Source organism: Chiloscyllium punctatum, chromosome 15, assembly GCF_047496795.1.
Source record: "Chiloscyllium punctatum isolate Juve2018m chromosome 15, sChiPun1.3, whole genome shotgun sequence".
Taxonomy (NCBI): Eukaryota; Metazoa; Chordata; class Chondrichthyes; order Orectolobiformes; family Hemiscylliidae; genus Chiloscyllium; species Chiloscyllium punctatum.
Window position 1 is genome coordinate 7933762 of NC_092753.1, and position 22509 is coordinate 7956270.

General features: G+C 39.8%; 2 protein-coding genes across 4 annotated transcripts in view; one reads left to right on the top strand and one right to left on the bottom strand.

The window, feature by feature from the left end:
- rb1 (retinoblastoma 1) overlaps window positions 1-22509 on the bottom strand; it is a 206405-nt gene that overhangs the window by 75337 nt on the left and 108559 nt on the right. The window lies entirely within an intron of this gene.
- LOC140486024 (lysophosphatidic acid receptor 6-like) lies at window positions 27-2553 on the top strand. Its single transcript, XM_072584571.1, has one exon. It carries the CDS (start codon window positions 565-567, stop codon window positions 1585-1587), a length of 1023 nt encoding a protein of 340 aa, XP_072440672.1. The 5' UTR covers window positions 27-564; the 3' UTR covers window positions 1588-2553.

The following is a 22509-nucleotide window of genomic DNA, read 5'->3' on the forward strand; positions in this document are numbered from 1 at the left end:
TCAGTTATTTCATGCGGGCACTATTGGCAGTTGAAAAGCTTGTCTAACAGGCAGTAGAAAGGTGTGACTACTTCAGGTTTATTGCTAAGAATCTTGCTACAGGAAGTGGAATACAATTCTCACCAGCTTTAGTCGAATATTCTTGCAAGACACTGAGCAACGATCTTACCGTACGTATTAAACAACTTAGGAAGGCTGGATTTAGCTTTGTCTACACAACTAGACTTCAGATTCCCAAGAACGGAATTCCTACTGTGGAGTTGCACAACCGGGGTCAGTCACATCAATGTTCTTTTAAAAACAGGTTTAAAATCCGGAGTTTTGGCAAAACAGATTAACTCGTCAGAAATGGCTTTAACCGGTAGCCAAACGAAACCGATGTTGAATGAACAGCCCGATGTTCACTCTGTACAATAAACCAACGTTCGCCTTAAAGATAAAAGGAAAGAAGCCATTTCACACCATTGTGTAACAAGTTGCAAGTCCACCGTCAATCTAACCCAGGGGAAATGTCCTCCCAGTGAACCAAACGAAAGCATAGCTATAGCGGGAGCAGTCCTCAGCATGGCAGAACCAAACTTTACATGTAACCCTAACGACTCCTTCAAGTACACATTGTACAGTAGTGTGTACAGTTTGGTGTTTCTAATTGGCCTCGTGTCAAATTGTGTGGCTCTGTACGTCTTGAGGTGTTCCTTACAACTCCGAAACGAAACGATAACCTACATGACCAACCTGGCAGTGTCAGACCTGCTGTTTGTTTTCACGCTGCCCTTTCGGATTTTTTATTATGTGACAAGAGACTGGCCTTTTGGGGATTTGCTGTGCAAGGTTTCGGGAACGCTGTTTCTCACCAACATGTATGGGAGCATCCTCTTCCTAACCTGCATCAGCGTGGATCGGTTCCTGGCTATCGTTCACCCTTTTCGGTCAAGGATGCTGAGGACGAAAAGAAACGCCATCATTGTGTGTGTGGCCGTGTGGGTGACAGTGCTCACCGGAAGCGTGCCAGCAACCTTTTTGCAAACCACCACCAAAACAGCCAATCAAACCAAGACCTGCTTCGAGAACTTCTCCAGCCAGGCTTGGAAACACTTTCTGTCGAAGATTGTCATATTCATTGAGATCGTGGGCTTCTTTATTCCTCTACTGTTGAACATCTTCTGTTTCTCAATGGTGCTTAAAACTTTAAAACAACCCATTACTCTTTGCCGAAGCAAGTTAAACAAGAAAAAAGTTCTCCGCATGATTGTGGTACATTTCCTCATTTTCATCACCTGCTTCGTACCCTACAATGTAACTCTGGTGATGTATTCACTGGTAAGGACTGGAACAGTGGGAAACTGCTCTGTCGTGACCGTAGTTAAAGCAATGTACCCCATTACGCTATGCTTTGCCGTATCCAACTGTTGTTTTGACCCAATTGTGTATTACTTCACTTCAGAAACCTTTAAGAATTCCATCAAGCGAAAGTCCAAGTCACTACGGCTGGACTCGGACTTTGAGGCTTCGCACTCTACCAACTTCCTCAGTAGTACCGTAAGAACACTAAAATCCAAAATGCTCGATTCAGAGTCGACTGTTTAAGATCTCTGTGGCAGGTTTTTGTCACCAAATAAATTCTGAACCAATTATAAATGTTGATATCTGGTAGAATCATAGAATCCATACAGTGTGGACACAGGCCTTTCGGCCGAATGAGTCCACACCCAGACCCATTCCCCAACCCTATTACTCTACATTTACCCCTGACTAATGCATCTAACCTATCCACCCCTGAACACTATGGGGTAATTTAGCATGGCCAATTTCACTTATCCTGCACATCTTTGTGATTGTGGGAGGAATCCCACGCAGACACGGCGAGAATGTGCAAGATCCACGCAGACAGTCGCCCGATGCTGAATTCAGGCGCTGTGAGGCAGCAGTGCTAACTACACAGCCGCCGTTGTGTTAAGCATGTAGTTTTATAATAATAAAATCAACATTAATTCTCGCCAATGGGCTGTAGAAAATGGTTCTATCGCCCTGTTTCCAAATGGGAGTACAGTACTGTTATGTAACTGAAAAGCAACGTTCTCTTTAACAAACCAGGGATATTGCACATTACTAATGGGGGAGGGGGCCGGGGAAAACAAAAGGAACAGTTCCTTTTCATGCATAATCACTACTCACTTATAAGCATTCTTTAATTTTTATACTCAAGTTTCATATAATGAAGTAGGTAATTAACAAACATTGGTTATATCAATGTAGCGAGTTTGTCATTGGTACAAAAGGAATCTATAGCCACTAGGCATTGTTTTTACTATGCAGGACATTGAAATGTATATTAATATGTTCTAAAGAATTTTTATATTTTTAAACATTTGTATTTGTTTAAAATAAATCTAACATTTGGCCATTTTAGTGCGTGTCAGTGAACATGTATAATTAAATAAAGTTACAATCTTTAGCTCTGGCTGTGACACCAAGAGACTAGAATATGCGAGGTTGCTTGCTTGACTTTCAAATGAAAGTACTGTACAACTGAGAAGAAACCATCCAAATTAATTTTTTGAAACATTAATTTAGTTAATTGGTCAGCATGGACAAGTTGAACCGAAGGGTGTTTCCATGCGGTCCAGCTCTGACTTTATGAACAATGCAGCTAATCAAAGATGTTTATACACACGTCAAAAATAAATTTTCATTTAGAAGGATTGAAGTAATAGCATTTTCTATCAATTTGCACCCCAGAATCAACCATCTTTATAATGACAATACAAAGAAAACTTCCCTCTTGAAGGTGCATATCAGCCCTAGTGTAAATCAGTTGTAGCACACTCATCTTCCAGTGACAAAAACAGCAATTTTGTGCATATCTACCTCTGCAGGAAGTTAAACGCATCTTGGAAAGTGGTCCAACATTTAACCAAGTTATAAGACACACCAAGAACCTTGTTAAAACTGAGTCAGACTCAGTTTTCTGCAGAGGAAACACTGTTTTCACTTCCATGACCAATAGATCTTACAATTCTAAATTGTCTCTCATTCCAGATTAGTCAGATGACTGAATAATTTCAGAGAAAATAAAACATGTTTTACATAATCTTAATTGATACTTATGCCATGAAATACAATTGGATTAAATTCTATTTAAAAACAATTTAAGTGATTCTTTAAACTACTTTAAAAAAATACTTCCTTTGGTTTAAAAAAAAGACATTTTAAAGCAGGATGGGATTTTAGGGAAGAAATACCAGAGCTCATGGCTGAAGGTACTGCTGTCTATGCTGGGGATGAAAAAGGGAGGGGTTCAACAACGGCCAGAATCTAAACAATGTAGTTTGGAGGTTGTAGGGCAGAGCAAGTTACAAAGAAAGGGATTGGTGAGGTTATTGAGAGACCTGAACAGTGGAAGATTGGATAGGTTTGGCCTGTATTTTGGAGTTTAGAAGCTTAAGAGGTAACTTGACTGAGACACAAGATGTTGAGGAGTCTGAACAAGGTAGAAGTGGAGAAGATATTTCTTTGTAAGAGAAAATCTAGGTATCATTGTTTGAAAATAAGGAGGTTTCATTTAAAACAGAAATGAGGAGAAATTATTTCTGTGAGGATTAAATTTCTTTGGAATTTTCTACTAAAAAGGTAGTGGAATGAAACTGTTTGAGTATTTTAAGACAGAGTTGGATAGATTCTTGGGAGGCAAGGGGTTGAAAGCTGTGAATGGTAAATGGGAAGTTAGATTTGAAGTCCTATGCAGATCAGTCAATATCTAATTAGATGGTGGAGCAGGCTTCAGAACTGACTGGCTCGCTTCTGTTCCTTGTTCATATGAGGTGGCATTGGGAGATCAAGAGACATTATGGGTTAGGAAGCTCAGGGATGATGGGAAGCAATTTAGAATACAGACAGAGATTTCAATGAGTTTAGGTTTATGGAAGATAAAGGAAAAGATGCTTATTAAAAGACCAATCTTTTGGCAATGGATAGGCTGCGTCAGGAACAGAGACAAATTATTTTCCAGAGGTGCAGGAAGATGGCATTTTTGGTAGAAGAAGAGTTAATCATTGGTACCAGTACTGGGGAAGGTGGGAGCTGTTCTGTTGGGATGGGCTTTGTCTGAATCATGCTGGGACCAGAGTCCTGGCAAATCATATAACTAGGGCTTTAAACTCAATAGTGGGGCTTGGGTTCAGTTGCATGGAAAATTAGGGAAAAAAATTAAAAGGAGGGGGAGAGCTTATTAAAGTTTTCAGAACGTAATAGGACATTGAGTATAGAAAGAGTCAGGAATTTCACACACAGCAGAAAAGGGGACAACTATGATCACAAGGAACAGTCATGGCTAGACTGAGGGTGTTGTACTTAAATGCATACAATGTACAACAGAAGGTAAATGAGCTTGTGTGTAGATTGAAATTGACAGGTACTATGTGGGTATGGCAGATGTGGCTGCAAGGAGATCAGAGTTGAGTACTAAGTATCCAAGGATACATGTCCTATCAAAAATACAAATACGTGAGGAGAGGGTGCAGGATTACCACCTTATCAGTGAGAAATGAAACTCTAAGTCATATAGAGTCAGAAGATGTAGAATTTGTGTGGGTAGATGTAAGGAACTGTAACAGAAGATCTGATGGGAGTTTGTACAGTAGTCAGGATGTGGAGAAGAAAATACATCAGGAGATAGAAAAGGCATCTAAGAAAATCACTGTAACTAATAATCATGGGGGACTTGAATATGCAGAATAACTAGGAAAATAAGGTTGGTATGAGAACATGAGGACTGGGGATGCTGGAGATCAGAGTCAAAAAGTGTGGTGCTGGAAAACACAGCAGGTCTGGCAGCATCAGAGGAGCAAGAGAGTCGACATTTTGGGCATAAGCCCTTCATCAGGAATTGGGGGTGGAGATAAATGTGCTGAGAGATATATGGGAGGGGGCAAGCTGGAGGGAAGGTAACTTGGAAGGCAATATGGAGATGAAAGTGGGAGGTGATGGTGATACGTTGGAGCAGATAGCTGGGAAGGAAAATGGATAGGTAGGACCGTTCAAGAGAGTGGTGCTGAGTTGGAGGGTTGGATCTATGATAAGGTGGGGGAAGGGGAGACGAGAGAGATAGTTGGGAATGCAATAGGTGGATGAAAATGGGGGTGATGATGATGGGTTGGAGAGGAGGGTGGAGGGGTAGGTGGGAATGAAGATGGATAGTTAGGACACTTCAAGAGAGCAGCGCAGAGTTGGAAGATTGGATCTGGGATAAGGTGTGAGGAGGGGAAATGAGGAAACTAGTGAAATTCACATTGATCCCATGTAGTTGGAGGGTCCAACTTGCTGAACGTTTCAGAGAACATTTCTGGGACACATGCACGAAATAACCTCACCACCTTTTGGCCAAACACTAACTCCCCCTCCTACTCTGCCAGGGACATGCAAATCCTAGGTGCCTTCCATCGCCAAACCCTAACCACCTGACACTTGGAGGAAGACCGCCTCATCTTCCACCTTGGAACGCTCCAACCACTCGGGATCAATGTAGATTTCACCAGTTTCCTCATTTTTCCTCCCCCCACCTTATCCCAGATCCAACTTTCAAACTCGACACCACCCTCTTGAACTATCCTAACTTTCGATCTTCCTTCCCACCTACATGCTCCACCCTCCTCTCTGACCTATCACCTTCATCTACGTATTGCATTCCCAACTATTTTCCCCCGAGCCCCATTCCCCTCCCATTTATCTCTTAGCCCTCCCGGGCCACAAGCCTCATTCCTGATGAAGGGCTTATGCCTGAAACATCAATTCTCTGCTCCTTGGATGCTGCCTGACTGGCTGGGCTTTTCCAGCAGCATACTCTTCAACAGTAAATGAGGTGTTTGGATGTGCAGGAAAATTCCTCCTGGTTGTGAAAGAACCTTTGGGGCCTTGGATGGAGATGAGGGGGGAGGTGTGGATGCAGATCTTTACACCTCTTGCAGTGGCAAGGGAAGGTGCTGGGAGTGGAGGATGGGTTGGTGGGGAGTGTGGACCTAACAAGCGAGTCATGGAGGGAATGGTCTCTGCGGGATGCTGATACGGGTGGGAAGGGAAATATATCTCTGGTGGTGGGGTCTGAATGTAGGTTGCAGAAATGGCAGAGAATGATGCATTGTATCTGAAGATCGGTGGGATGGAAGGTGAGGACCACGTGGGTTCTATCCTTGTTGCAGTTGGAGGAGTGGGGATACAAGGGCGAAGGTACGGGAAGTAAAGAAGATGCGCTGAGGGCATTGTTCACCATATGGGAGGGGAAATTGTGGTCCTTGAAGTAGGAGGCCATGTGGGATACTCTGGAGTGGAACTGGTCCTTCTGGGAGCAGATGCAGCAGAGGCAGAGGAATTAGGAGTAAGGGATAACAGTTTTACAGGAGTGGGTGTGGGAGGAGGTGTAGTCCAGGTAGCTGTGGGAGTCGGTGGTTTGAAGTAGATTTGTGTTTAGTCGGTCGCCAAAAATGGAGATGAAGGGGTCCAGGTGAACTTGAGGTCAGGCTGGAAGGTTCATGAACACCTCCTCTCTCCTCCCCCCACCTTATCCCAGATCCAAACCATCCTACCTATCCATCTCCCTTCCCACCTGTCCCCTTCCAAGCTACCTTCCCTCCAGCTCCACACCCCTCCCATTTATCTCTCAGCTGCCTTGTGCCCTCTCAGATGAGCTTGGTAGCTGATCTCAGTGGAACCTGTGGAATGTCTATAGGATTTTTTTTTTTGGACTAGCTTGTCGTAGAGCCTGCTTGGGAACAGCAATTCTAGATTTAGTGATGTGTGATGAGACAGACTTGATTAGGAAGCTTAAAAGTGAAGGAACCCCAGGACGCAATGCAGTTTGAGAGGGAGACACAGATGTAACTGTATCACAATCGAATAAAGGTAATTACAAAGGCATGAGAGAGAAGCTGGTTAAAGTTGATTGCAAGGAGAGCCGAGCAGGGAAGATAGTGCAGCAGCAATGGATAATTCAGGAGGCACAGCAGAAATTCAAGAACGAGAAAGAAGAAGCATACTAAGGAAGGATGAGTCAACCATGGCTATCAAGGGAAGTTAGGGACAGCATAAAAGCAAAAGAAAAAGCATACAATTTGGTGAAGATTGCCGTGAAGTCAGAGGGTTGGGGAAGCTTTTAAAAACCAAAGGATAGCTTAAAAAAGTAATGAGGGGGCAGGGGTTGAATACGAGACCAAGCTGGCTAGTAATATAAAGGAAGATTGCAAGAGTATTTTTCAGATTTCAAAAAGGTAAGACAGAGGAAAGAGTGGAATTGAACCAACAGAAAAATGAAGCTGGAAAAGTAGGAATGAGGATTAAAACAAATGATAGAAGTATTTTGCATCACATTTCACAACGGAAGACACCAGCAACATACCAGAACTTCAAGGGAGTGAGGGGCACAGGTGAGTGTAGAGACCTTCACTAAGGAGAATGCTGCAGAATCTGAAAGGTGGTTAAACCACCTGGGCCAGATGGACTATACCCCAGAGTTCTGAAGGAGATAGTGGAGGAAATTGTAGAGGCATTGATAGTGGTATCTTTCAGGAATCACTGGAGTAAGGGACCATGCCAGACTGCTGAAAAATGGTTGAGGTAACATCCCTCTTAAAGAGGAGAGGGAAGCAGAAGACAGGAAACTTTGGGACTATTCGCCTGACCTCTGTCATTGGTAAGATTTTAGAGTCAATTATTAAGAATGAGGTTGTGGAGTACTTGGAGGTGCACAGTAAATCAGCTTTGTCAGCGCAGTTCTGCCTAACATATCTATCAGAATTCTTTGAGGAGGCAACAACCAAGTTAGACAAAGGACAGCCAGTGGACATGATCTAATTAGATTTCCAGAAGGTCTTTGACAAGATGCTGTACAGGAGGCTGCTAGTAAGAACCCATGGTGTTACTGGCAAGGTACTGGCATGAATAGAGGATTGGCTGACAGGCACAAAATAAAGTATGGGTTAACAGGGTCTTTTTGAGGATGGCACCCAGGAACTAGTGAAATTCTGTAGGGGTCAGTGTTGTGACCATAACTGTTCACCTTATACGTTGTTGATCTAGCTGAAGGAACTGAGCTGACAAAAAGACAAGTGGAGGAACAGGTAAGAGTTGAAAAAGTGGGGAGGCTGCAGAAGGGCTTTGACAGGCTAGGAGAGCAGGCAAAGTGGCAGATGTAATACTATGTGGGAAAATGTGAGGTTTCCACTATGGTAGGAATAGAGTTAAAGACTACTTTCTCAGGGGGAAAGGTTTTGGAAATCCATTGCACAAAGGACTTGGGAGTCTTAGTTCAGGACACTCAAAGTTAACATGTAGATTCAGTTGGCAGTGAGGGAGGCAAATGCAATGTTAGCATTCATTTCAAAATGGCCAGAATACAAAAGCAGAGATGTACTGTGAAGGCTATATAAGACTCTGGTCAGACCATATTTGGAATATTGTGAGCAGCTTTGGGCTCTACGTCTAAAGAAGGATGTCCTGACCTTGAAGGGGGTCCAGAGGTGGTTTATAAGAATAATCTCAGGATGAAGAGCTTGTCAGATGACGATTGGTTGTACATTCTGAGTCTGTACTCCACAAAGTTTAGAAGGATAGGGATACGGATGTCATTGAAACTTTCAGAATACTTAGAGGCCTATCTAGAGTGGATATGGAGAAGATGGATCTGGAGTGGATAGGAGAGACTATGTCCCTTCAGAGTGAAGGGACAATCTTTAGAACTGAGATAAGGAGGAATGTCTTCCAATAGAGGATGGCAAATCTGTGGAGCGCTTTGCTGCAGCAGGCTATGGAGGCCAAGTCATTGAGTGTCTTTAAGACACAGAATGTTTAAATCCTTTTGTACCAACTCGAGTCCAGGACATCCCTACTGTCCTTTACCTTCTTGCAAGGCTTTATTTTAATTTTGTATAATTGCTGATTTTTTTTTTCTTGTTGAGCAAGATTCTTAACTACTCAAGTAGAGCCCTTGCTTTTTCTGGGTATGCACTGGAATAGGGTCTGGGGAAGAAGTCTGGCTTGACAAATATTTCAAGTTGCATCATCTTCTCAAAGAAATGTAGATCAAAGTTGCATTTATATATGATGAAGGGCTTTTGCCCAAAACATCGATTTTCCTGCTTCTCAGATGCTGCCTGACCTGCTGTGCCTTTCCAGCACCATTCTCTGTAAACTCTGGTTTCCAGCATCTGCAGTCCTCACTTTTGCCTCGTATTTATAGATCATCATAACACAACATCAAGACATTGTACAGGACTGCAAACTCATGCATCACCTCTGGAGTACAGTTCTAATTAAATAGATACCATCAGCCAATTTGTGCATAGCATAAATCACAAAAAACAAATGAGATGAATAAATAGTCAACCTACTTCAGATGCTGTAGGTGAGGGAAGGATGTTAGCATTCCTTCCAGTTGCAATGAGGTCTTTCATGCCACCTGAACAGACAGGGCTGCAATTTAATTTTTCATCTGAATAAAATGGCACCTGTGGCAATGTCGTATTTCCCCAGTGATACACTCTTAAACACAACCAAAATTAAGTGCTCAGATCCTGGAATGGGATTTCAATCCAAAATTTTAGGATTCAGGAGTGAAATGCAAGTAAATGAACTAAGCGAATAATTCTTATTCAGAATGGTGATATGTCTGAATGAACACCACCTTTTAGCTCTTCGAAGTGATCACAGTGTTCATGGACATTTTGTATATGTCAAAGAGAAATATCAGATTTTTTTTACCAGTTTTCCTGTAATTAGCATCTATATGGAGTTCTGTATATTACATAAACACAAATGCTAGTCAGAATCAACTGCTGATTCCAATTGTTCTAGTATTGTCAGTAAGCAGGATAAATGAAACAGATCTGTAAAACAAAGACTGTTTACAAACCTTAAGTTGCTTTGCAATAAAAGTAGGCCATTGGATATCCACCTCAGAGGCAAATAATCAGAGAAAGCTTTGACCACCAGTAGTGGAAGAGCAAACATGAAAAAGCTGTAGAACATATAGACCCTGGTGTAACAATCATCACTTCTGAAGAATAAAAATGCTCACAATGCAGTACAGAAGCTACATTCAGAATTTATTACACTAATCTGTACTATATAATAGTTTTATCACCTGGATAATCAAGGAAAGAATGTGTTGTTTAGAGGACTGCATTTAGCAAAAATAGTAGTAATCTTAAGTAATCAAACCGAACTGAGGCTAAATTAAGATAAATAAAAAGAACAGAAACAGGATTTGCAATTTGTCAAATTGAATAATAGTGCAAATGGAAGGCATTCACCCCACGTGCAGGCTAGATGAAAGATTTACTCATTGGATCCGTTCCCCTCCACATCCTGCTCTATAACCTTATAAGTTCTCTCTTTCCAAGGATTTAGGTGAATCCTTCTAGGAAGTTACAGCTGAATCTGTTCCCGCACCTTTTGAGATACTACATTCTAGATCATAACTCACTGAGCAAAAAAAAACTTTCCATTGGCTCTTTTGTCAATTATTAGCTCTTCTTAGTAATGTCTGTGTACCAACTTGAGCAAGAAAGCCAGGTATCTACATCTAAGCTTACCAAGATTGAGAGCTGAATTCAGAGAATTCTGGGGAGGAGAAAACTATTTAGGTCAGATCATTTTACTGCACAGTTCCACAAGAAACACCCAACAAACTTTTCTTGTTTTCAGTGCATGAGGAAGGATAATTCTTTGGCTTTCTCGATTGTATCAAACCAAACTGTTCCGCAAAAACAAAAGGGGAAGGATGCTGCTTGATATAGTGACAGTATCCATCTTGCTGCTAGTTTTAGATTGCAGCACTTTAGCAAAGGATACATGTATAGCATATGACAATTACATAATGTTTGTAAAAAGCAGGTAAACCTGGAGAAGTTCAAGTGTGTTATTTGAAAACTTTTATTATAATGTGATTTTGTACATTGCTGGAAGTTTTCAACTTAGAGGCATTGACGTTAATGTTGTTTTGCTAGTCCCTAATCAAATTTAACATTTAGTCAAATACTTGCAGATCATGGTTCAATTGCCCTTCAGATCAGAAGTAATTGTTGAAAATACAGTGTGGTACAGAGTGTGGTAGGTAGTTCAAAATGTTTGAGGTGCTATGATACAAAAAGGCTAGCTTCAAACATATTTCAACATGTAAAATGTTTGCTAATGGTGAAGGGTGTAACTAAGACTTTGCATGTCCAGATTTGTTAAATTAAGGATTGGCAATTCAACCTTCAGACTCAGTTGTCAGGCCACCAGTTCCACACACAGTTCATATACAAGTTAAGAAGCATAGCACAAGCAAACAGTATGCAAACAAAAAGATAACATGAATTCAACAGTGCACAAGCAAGAAGTTATTACCATGAACTAAACTACTTAATTTCTACATAGCAACAAAAGCTACAGCCAAGATCCTCTCATTTTCTCTTAACAGCAATTTGAGATGGGCAATTCGTGCTGGCCTTGCCAGTAATGCTTATGTCCATGAACAAACATTAAAAAAAATAAACCCAGAATCCTAAAGTCCAGCACTTAGAGAAGCCATGTAATAGCTCCATGACAAATACTGGCAAGAAGCAATACTATTACTGACATACAGTAAGAATTAAGTGAGATTGATATCTCAGCTATCAAAATGACCAAATGATCTATAGGTTCTCCTTTAGTACATTGTTCTATCAGGGGATCGGATCAAATAAAAGCTTTTGGTATCATAGTATTTACTCTCTACTCTCTGGATATTGCGACTAGTAAAATCGCATATTGTACTGTCTTTGAGGAACTGCATTGTGAAACACATTTGCTATCCTGCAAGTACTTTTATGCCTAAAGTAAATTATTGCAAAGTCAGTTTGGTAAAGTATAAAAGCATCACAGCTCATTTAAACTCTCATTTGGATATTAATTCTACATACTGAGTTTCCTAATGGATCAACTGGTAAACATCTCATGTGGTTTGGAAATGATTCACAGATCAGTAATGTTTGAGGCTTGTATGTATCTAAACCAGTGTGGCAGTAACACTACAATTGGTCTTAGCATCTCTGGGCCAGAGATGGTGAAAATGACGAATGTGTTCCGCCTTCTGATTGCTATTCAATAATTTATTAGAAAAACATGCAAGGACTTCAGTTAATGTCCAATTTTGAAGATACTCATCCCAGACCTGTAGGATCACAATGTGGACCTTTAGTACAGGAACTGTCTGTGCGACAATTTTCAGCCTCACTATCATTTATTAGGGGAATGCTGCACCACGAATATTCTCAATACATATTTTTAAATTTCCTTATTGGTACTTTATAATAGTCTGCATTTCTCAAAAATATTCTTGAAGAACAGAATTCAGTTTTTTAGAGCCATTAATGGCTTAAAAGTTCAGGCAAACCTTATGGTCTAGAACCACTCAGGCATATGACTAATGATCTTCATAAATATATAGCTCAATCACCCTTTGTGGTTAGTGTAAGAAGTTCATAATGAATAAAATTGTATTAGAATAAATAATCAGGAATCATAGTTCCTATTTTGAACTAAAATTACACTTCATTACCAGAGGTATCAATCCTGGAAAGGTGAAGAAGTTCCCTTGTTTCAAACTGTAAGTAAATACTGATATAAACTGAGAAGACAGAGCCTTATGTCTTCAGAATTAAACACTAAACAAAGCATTGTGTTACCCTAGCTTTTCTTTTAGCTATTTGGGGAAAATTTTATATTTGCCCCACCAGACATTGATCACAGACTCTAGGATTAGAGCACCTTCATCAATTAAACCATTTAATGAGTTGAGCTAATTTTTATTCCAAATTTGTAAAATAATTCCAATATGTTCCTATATCAAGATCCTTTGTTCAGACCACATAGTGCCCTTTGCTTTCAAATAGACCATTGTTCACCCTACAACAAATTAAATAGACCCAATAAAACTTGTTTTGACAGATATCACATATTTTGTTACGAGGCCAATCACACCAAATGCCTGATGTCTGATATGGCTTTAATTGTCCACAGAGTTAACCTTTAAACAAACTAATGAGTCAGTGGATTGGGGTGAGATGTTTGCAGATAAAAGGACAGCTGGAAAATGGGAAGCCTTCAGAAATGAGGTAACGAGAGTCCAAAGAAAGTATATTCCTGTTAGGGTGAAAGGAAAGGCTGGTAGGTATAGGGAATGCTGGATGATTAAAGAAATTGAGGGTTTGGTTCAGAAAAGGAAGGAAGGAAGCATATGTCAGGTATAGACAGGATATATCGAGTGAATCCTTAGAAGAGTGTAAAAGCAGTCGGAGTATACTGAAGGGGGAAATCAGGAGGCAAAAAGGGGACATGAGATAGCTTTGGCCAATAGAATTAAGGAGAATCCAAAAGGTTTTTACAAATACATTAAGAACAAAAGGGAAACTAGGGAGAGAATAGGGCCCCTCAAAGATCAGTAAAGCGGCCTTTGTGTGGAGCTGCAGGAGATGGGAGAGATACTAAACGAGTATTTTGCATCAGTGTTTACTGTGGAAAAGGACATGGATGATACAGAATGTAGAGAAATAGATGGTGACAGCTTGAAAAATGTCCATATTACAGAGGAAGAAATGCTGGATGTCTTGAAATGCAAAGAAGTGCATAAATCCCCAAGGCCTGATCAGTTGTACCCTAGAACTCTGTGGGAAGCGAGGGAAATGATTGCTGTCCTGTTGCTGAGATATTTGTATTATCGATAGTCACAGGTGAGGTGCTAGAAGACTGGAGGTTGGCTAACTTGATACTACTTTATGGAAAGGTGGTAAGGTGGTGGGCAATTGTTGGAGGGAATCTTGAGGGACAGGATGCACATATATTTGGAAAGGCAAGGACTGATTAGGGATAGTCAACATGGCTTTGTGCATGGGAAATCATGTCTCATAAACTTGATTGAGTTTTCTGAAGAAGTGACAATGAGGATTCATGAGGGCAGAGAGGTAAAATGTGATCTATATGGACTTCGGTAAGGCGTTCGACAAGGTTACCCATGGGAGACTGGTTAGCAAGGTTAGATCTCAAGGAATATAAGGAGAACTAGACATTTGGATACAGAACTGGCTCAAAGGTAGAAGACAGGGGGTGGTGGTGGAGGGTTATTTTTCAGACTGGAGGCCAGTGACCAGTGGAGTGCCACAAGGATCGGTGCTGGGTCCATTTCTTTTCATCATTTATATAAATGATTTGCATGTGAGCATAAGAGGTATAGTTAGTAAGTTTGCAGATGACACCAAAAGTGGACGTGTAGTAGACAGCGAAGAAGGTTACCTCCGATTACAACGGGATGTTGATCAGATGGGCCAATGGGCTGAGAAGTGGTGGGTGGAGTTTAATTTAGATAAATGCGAGGTGCTACATTTTGGGAAAGCAAATCTTAGCAGGACTTATATACTTAATGGTAGGGTCGTAGCGAGTGTTGCTGACCAAAGAGACCTTGGAGTGCAGGTTCATAGCTCCTTGGAAGTGGAGTCACATAGATAGGATAGTGAAGGCGGCGTTTGGTATGCTTTCTTTTATTGGTCAGAGTATTGAGTACAGGATTCTGATCTCCGTCCTATCAGAAAGATGTTATGAAACTTGAAAGGATTCAGAAAAGATTTACAAGGATGTTGCCAGGGTTGGAGGATTTGAGCTACAGGGAGAGGTTGAATAGGCTGGGACTGTTTTCCCTGGAGCATCAGAGGTTGAGGGGTGACTTTATAGAGGTATAAAATCATGAGGCGCATGGATAGGATAATAGACAAAGTCTCTTCCCTGGGGTGGGGGAGTCCAGAACTAAAGGACATAGATTTAAGGTGAAAGGGGAAAGATAAAAGAGACCTAAGGGGCAACGTTTTCACGCAAAGGGTGGTACGTGTATGGATGAGCTGCCAGAGGAAGTGGCGGAGGTTAGTACAATTGCAACATTTAAAAAGGCATTTGGATGGGAATATGAATAGGAAGGGTTTGGAGGGATATGGGCTGGGTGTTGGCAGGTGGGACAAGATTGGGTTGGGATATCCGGTCAGCATGGACAGGTTGGACTGAAGGGTCTGTTTCTGTGCTGTACATCTCTATGACTTTATGCAGACAATTTGCATTAAAAGCACAGGAAATACTTTCACTAATAGTGGCAAAGATGAGACACTAACATAAAAATGTTGTCGTCATCCTTACATTTGAAGTACTCTAAATCTCATAAATCTTTGGTACGTCTACAACTATAATGCAACACTAGAAAAGTACTTCTGAATGTATTATTAGCATGCCAAAATAGCCTGGTACCAAAGTTTAACATCTATCTTCTACCTATTCACAAGTTTGAATAAAACACGACCTTCTAAATAAATACTATTTTTCAGCATATACCTATCCACTGTGAAACTGTAACAGGTGATGGTCTCTTATTCATAAATGGAACAATTAACACACGAATTGACCATCACACTCCTCGCAACAGATCCACTCTTACAGTGGTTGAGGGAGATTATTTTAAGGGTTAAATTCTTTTTGCAGTCTAATTTTTCTTTCATTTAGCAATCAAAGAAAGATTACTCTAAGAGACGTTAAGCTTAATTCCAAACCTAAAACATAGGTATACAAGTTCTCTTGAGAACATCTGCAATCAATGAGATGGGCAGCTTAAACTGCTTTTCAAAAGAAGTTAAAAATCACACAACACCAGATTGTAGTGATTTGTATATTCATATGGAAGTACAAGTTTATATGGAAGTACTAGCTTTCAAAGCGCTGCTCTTTCATCAGGTAACCTGATGAGTTACCTGAAGGTGCAGCATTTTGAAAGCTGTGGTTCCAAATAAACCGGTTGGTCTATAACCTGGTGTTATTTGATTTTTAATTTTGTCCACCCTAGTCCAACACCGGCTCCTCCATATCATTTCAAAAAATGAACCAGGTGGTTCTAACTGAGCCTAAAAAGAGCGCAGAAGGTCGATATTCAAGTCCAACCTACCCTGGAGCATGTTGAGCAAAAAGAGGCCTTCCTCAGTGCACTTCTGGTCTACAGGAGAAGTGCTGCTTTGGATGCACAGAGTGTAAGGTGTAAAGTGGTGGTGGTGTTCCTTTCTTCTACCTTTAACCTACAGTAATTGGCTCTTACCTTGGTATAGGGAAAAAGGTGACTGGTTAGCATCTGGCAAATTATTCTACATAGTCTAACTGTAATTCTTTTTAAAAGTTGCAGTATGGCATATCAGCATGAGTAAGTAGATTATAAGTAGGGTTTAGAGGGATATGGGCCAAATGCTAGCAAACGGGCCTAGATCAGTTTAGGATATCTGGTTGTGAGGCTGAATTGGGTCGGTTTTGTTTTGTATGATTTTATTAGTGGAATAAGTCCAGGACACAAGTGTCACTAACTGCAGAAGCTTGGCCTCTGGGTTTTGAAACTTGTATGACAGCTACAATGTGAAATTTGTGGTCATCCAAGACTCAGAATTACATAGATAGCATATTTAGGGAAATGGTCACCCTTTAGATTAGAAATGTACATACAGAGAGGGTGACTGCCAGGCAGCTGTGCAGGAGTCCCTTAAGTCTATTTTGCTTGCTAATAAGAGAACAGAGAAACGTCAGGAAGCTAAATGACTACTTTGTTTGCACAAAAACAGAAACAAAAATTGCTGGAAAAACTCAGCAGGTCTGGCAGCATCTGTGGACATTAGAGTTAATGTTTCAGGTCCGGTGACCCATCTTCAGATCGCACTGACTACTTTGTCAGTCTTTACTTAGGATGATACAAGAAATCTCCAAGAATTAGACATCCAAGAGATTAGGGCAAATGAGGAATTGAAGGAAATTGATGTCAACAGGAAGGCTGCAACAGAGAAATTGTTAGGTCTGAAGGCTAGCCAATCCCTAAGACCTAATATTCTGGATCCCAGGGTGTTGAAATGGGTAGCAACAAGACAATGGATGCTTCAGTTATCTCCTTCCAAAATTCTATAGATTGTGGAATGGTTCCTGCAGAATGGAAGCTAGCAAATGTCACCCCATTATTTCAAAATAAACGGGTATTAATTGATAAAATACTTAGGAAGTTTCATAGAAAAATGCTCATCTCTTACTGATGGCAGATTTAATTGATATCCAAAACAAAGGTGAACTGAAACAGAAAAGATTCAGAAGATTGACTAATGAAGTGCCTCTGATCTATGGAGTTTTACATGGTGCATTTTTAATAAAATGAGGAATACTGCATAACATCATCAATATGATCTCTGTTCAATTTTATTCTAAAAAAAATAAACTTACTACCTTTTCCATCATTACAACTTTTTCCTATAGGTCAGTGCTATCCAAATGTAACCCCATTTCGATGCTGTGTATTGTTGCAACGCCTTGGTGAATAATAGGGGAAATTGAGAGCAAAAAACTTAACAAATAGCTCAGCTGTCACATTTTTAATAGGAGAGGCAAAAGAGGAGTTGACCACTGCTGTCTCAGAGCTCGCAATCCCAAAATTTCTGCTATAATCCTACTTGGAGTTCTGGCCGCCACTTCAGGAAGCCCTGTTGCAAGTCCTGATATGCTCAATTGGGGAAATAAGGCATTCATAACTACTTTTTGTGACTCAGAAAATGTTTCTTCGTGAACACAATTCAGTACAGACACTATCTTTTTTCTGAGGGATAGATATAGCAATGGACTTTATTATGCCAAGTGTGGAACAAATATACTGTACAGGTCCTTGGCCTATTCAATCAGAGGAAGTGGGTGGTTTAGGTAAGAAGAAAGTTTAATTTATTCCTTTTCAGTCAATTACTTGCATAAGCATGCAAAGAATACAGAGAGGCAACAAAGTTAGAAAAGGATTGTGAAAAGTTGCAAGAATTCTGAAGACAAATTAGACCTGAATTCACAGGGAAACAACAGAAGCTGGGAAAGGGAAAAATGAATAAGACCTAAACAAAGGCAAAAGCTTTTATACATTGAAAAATGTGACAGTTGAGCTAATTGGTAAGTTTTATGCTCAATTTTCAAAACGTTGAACTGTTTTGTGATACAAACTTTGAGTAAATAAAATGGAGGATGTGTGAAACATGCTGTTGAAATGTTTCAGAATTCTGTTCTCTAGATGTGGCTGACAGCAGCAAGGCAGTATTTGTTATGTCGGAACTCGTCACAGCTCTTCCTGAAAATCATATCATTCAGTAGAACAGTTCCCATAGGAATCCATTTTATAACTGGAGTTAGGTTCTGTAGAGCTTTCTTTAACAGATTAAAACATTCTACCAAGTGGAAATATTTTACATGGCTAAATTTCTATGTTGTGAAATGACTTTTAAAATATAGAGTTTAAAATACATAAAAATGTAGCTTTCTACTTACAGTACCTCCTGCTCACCACTAATAGTGCTTTCTACAACTTGCTCCTCAAGGCTACAACAGCTCTGTTCCTCCCTAACCCACAAACGGACTCACCACCCAGACTCAATCCTCTAGAAGTAAGCCTAAAGCGCTGTTGCCTGAAGTCTGCACCAAAGATCTTTATCGGCCATAACACAGCTACTGCTTCATAGCATCTTCTTTTGAGAGCCATGATACACGTATCTGCAGGCCACCACTGTCTCCAAGATCCACTCTAACATTACAGAACTCATCCTCTTAGCTGGCTGGGAGTCAGTTATCCCTCAACCAACATCACACTACTCCTTGTGAGACTAACGAGTTACTTTTTGAATATTCATTCAAGTGGTAACAGCATTGCTGGCAAAGCCAGCATTTGTTACACACTGTAATTGCTCTTATGAATGGGATGAGGTATCGTGTCAAGCCACTGCAGGCCATGAGATGTACATAAAATGCACATAGGTTGGAGGTGAGTTCTAGGATTTTGACAGTGATAATGAAGGAACAGTAAGATAGTTCAGATCAGAATGGAGAGGGGCTTGAAGCAGAACTTGCAGGTTATGGTATTTTCAAGCATTTGTTTCTCTTTCCCTGAAGGTAGTAGACATCATGATTTTTAAAATTCCTGCTGGAAGAACATCAAGAACCTCCTGCAGTTTATCCTGTAGACATTACACACTGCTACCACAGTGACCCAGTCATGGAAAGAATTAATGTTTAAAGTGGTGGATGGCATTCTGATCCTTCATGAGCAGGAGAATCGACATCAGGATGAAGGGCTTATACCCGAAACACCGACTCCACTGCTCTTCGGATGCTGTCTGACCTGCTGTACTTTTACAGCACTGCACTTTTTGAATCTGGAAGATACTGAACTAACTTGACACTTTCCAGATTAAACAGGGTTTGAAACAAGGGAGAGATGTGTTTCATGAATAACAATTCATATGGCTTCTTACAAAATGAGGTTAAAGACTAGCAAATGGATCACAACTCACATTAATGACAAAGTCAAGTGACCTTGGAAAAACCTTTAGGAAGGTAGAAGCTGCAACTTTTGCCCTTCGTCTCTTTCAAATCAAGGTTTGACAGCAACTATTATGGTGATGACTGTAACTCTTTCTGGTCTTGCTCTTTGTTCCTAAAATCTAGAGTCAGAAGGAACAAAATCTCCAAAGTTTATAGTAAAGCCACAGGTCTTTCTCTCCCCCTCACTTGGGTGAAGTAATTGGGAACCGGATAAAGTTTCCATATCTCTAAATTTAGACTGCCTTACAAAACTCAAGAATCTGAACTGGACCACATTCCAAAGATATATAACTAACTTGTTATAATTTTGAATTGAAGCAGACTTTGAACTACCTAAGTTTACAGCTATCAGCAATTCAACTTTGTTAACAAGAAATCAGGGAGACTGAGAATTCATCAAATTCTCTCATACGTTTCAAACCATTTGGTAAACTTGCATTTCTTTTTATTCTTAAGCATTTGTGAGATTAAAAGAGGGGAGTCTAATTTCAGATTATAGCCTAGATATTAACCAGTATTGCCACTTACTTTTAGAAATGAATAGTTTGTAATAAACTGATTTACTTCAAGTTTATTTTAAAAACACCTGGTAAAATTCACTTTATTCAGGACAGCAGTACAAAAAGAAAACTGGCTATTTTTGTGATTGAATCAAAACATTTATAATAATAGAGATATTCATGGAATCAAGTGACTTGACTGATGGGGCCATTCTTCTTGTCCCAATCATACTCCCATATCCGCACTCTCTCCCACCAGTGTATACCTGCACCATTACGTCTAGTAGATCTGTTCTTCAGGTACGTAGCAGTGTTTTTAACATCTTCATCACGATGAGTCAAAAAAAAAATACCGTTCTGAAATTCCCGACTGGACTCGTTAGTGATAAGTTATAATGCTGGTCATTAGTTTTAAACTCAGCTTCAAATGAAAACATAATCTCTACATTTATTATCCAAACACTCTATAACTGAGAAAATCTTCATGACCACATCTGTCGTTTTGAAAATAAAAGCCCCAGTTCTTCCCTGATAGTTTTAAACACTCAGTTCTGTTAATGTCCTTGTAAATGCTCATTGTACATTCTCCAGTATTTCTGTATTTTATTTGTAAAACAAAGACCTGTAGCATGCACTGTACTTTACTTATTACCCTAAAGGTTCTAGATGTTTGCAATATATTAACTTTTGAATTTTATTGTTCTAGAAATGGATTCTAGTACTTCACTTACACTGGGATGCTTTGTCAATCTGCAATATTGATAAATCATTGAAAGCAATCTGTACAAACATATCCCTTTGTATCTCTATCCTGTTTAGATTTTCATAATACAAGGAACAAGTGGAGTCTGTACTCCTTCCAAAATGCAATTACCTATAAATGAAATCAATAGTCAATTACATGCCCATTCTGCAATTTAGAATTTTACTGGTGAACCAGGTGGACTTTGTAAAACTCCAGTCGTCACATTCATTTTGTCACTGCCAGTATGGAAATCAATTTTCACAGCAGTGGGATTTGAACACCTAACTGCTCAATTGTTATTCCAGTGTCTTAACTACCAGTTACCATACCCTACACATAGTGACAGTAGAGTGAAATGTTAACTGCTAGCTATTTAATCCAAATTAACACATTTATGATACATAAAAGGTACAAGCAGAAAAGTCAATAAGGCAGTCTGGGCCTGCATTTGAGAAGATATAATTAACCTGTTCGAGATGTTATTGCACACCTCTTCAAGCAGGTGGGACTCAGGTCTCTCAGTCCAGAGGCAGGAACACTACCACTGCACCACAGGTGGTCCCCCAATCCAACCCCCATAGCTCAATGACTTAATATGCACTATAACAGTTAAAATAAGTCTGAACTGCAAATTGTTTAAGCAATGGCTGCCTTCAGACACATCAATTGCTGATATTATCAATACCTGAAATAGTCCTGGAGGTGACAGGTTCTCCTACCACAACAGGCTGAGTTAAACTGGGCCAACATGGTCGAAGTGTGGGGGAAAAAAATGAAAGCCAATCTTATTGAAACATAAAACCCTTAAAAAGGACATGTGGACACAGATTTCTTTTCTACTGATGGAGAATCAAAAATAGAGGGTCATAGTTTCAGTATTAGGAATCTATCATTTAGGGTTATGATTAAGAGAATTTTTTGGAATTCTCTACTTCAGGGATTGTGAACGTCTTATCGTGGAATGTATCTAAGGCGGATATAAGACAGATTTTTGATCTTTTGGGAAATCAAGGGATATGCACAGCAGGCAAGAAAGAAGTGGAGGATCAACAATGATTTTGAATGGTGGAGCCAGTTTGATGCATGAAATGATCTACTCCTGCTCCCATTTTTTTTGTCTTTTACTCTCTTGAATATTAGTGCTGGGGTGGTATTGTCACTGATCTAGTCAAGCAGAATTCCAGCTAATACTGGGCTTGAATCCCATGACAGTTATGATTGGAAGTAAAACAATACAGGTTTAATTTCACCCATAACAGAAGATATATTTCTGCAGAGATTATATTTTATCTTTTAAAAAAGGGTAAAGAAAATCTCCTATGGTGTTCAATGTGATGCACAAACACAAATTAAACAACTTTAGGCAAAGTAAAGTCCAACCTTTTACGAACAACAAAATCTGTTGATAGGAAGACTTCTTTAAATATGTAAATGAGAGTTATTTATTTACCTGAAGTAAAATGCTATTTTTTTTTAGGAAATATGACAAAAAAAAATTTGAGCAATTGCCTTCAATTTTTTAATCTCCTGAAATCCCACTTGCCTATTGGCACAGCTCCTGACTAACGACACACAACAGCAGTTCTTTGCAGACTAAAAACCTAGACGCAGCACACAATTCCTGAAAAAAATTATACACTTAAAAGGATAATAAATGTATGCTGGCATAACAAATTAGAACAGGAATTAGTGAAGAAAATACAAAATAAAAGGATAAAATGAGGAACTTTAAAATGGAATCTGAATTAAAGCTGCATGTTTTGGTCTTAGTATCCCCATCCTATAATTTGTTTCAATTCATGACCAGAGGAGAGTCTTGTGTGCTCCCAGAAGCCCTTGAGCAATGCTGTCACA

Coding starts and splice junctions, on each gene's coding strand:
- LOC140486024 (XM_072584571.1), top strand. CDS start 565: ATGGCAGAACCAAACTTTACATGTAACCCTAACGACTCCTTCAAGTAC.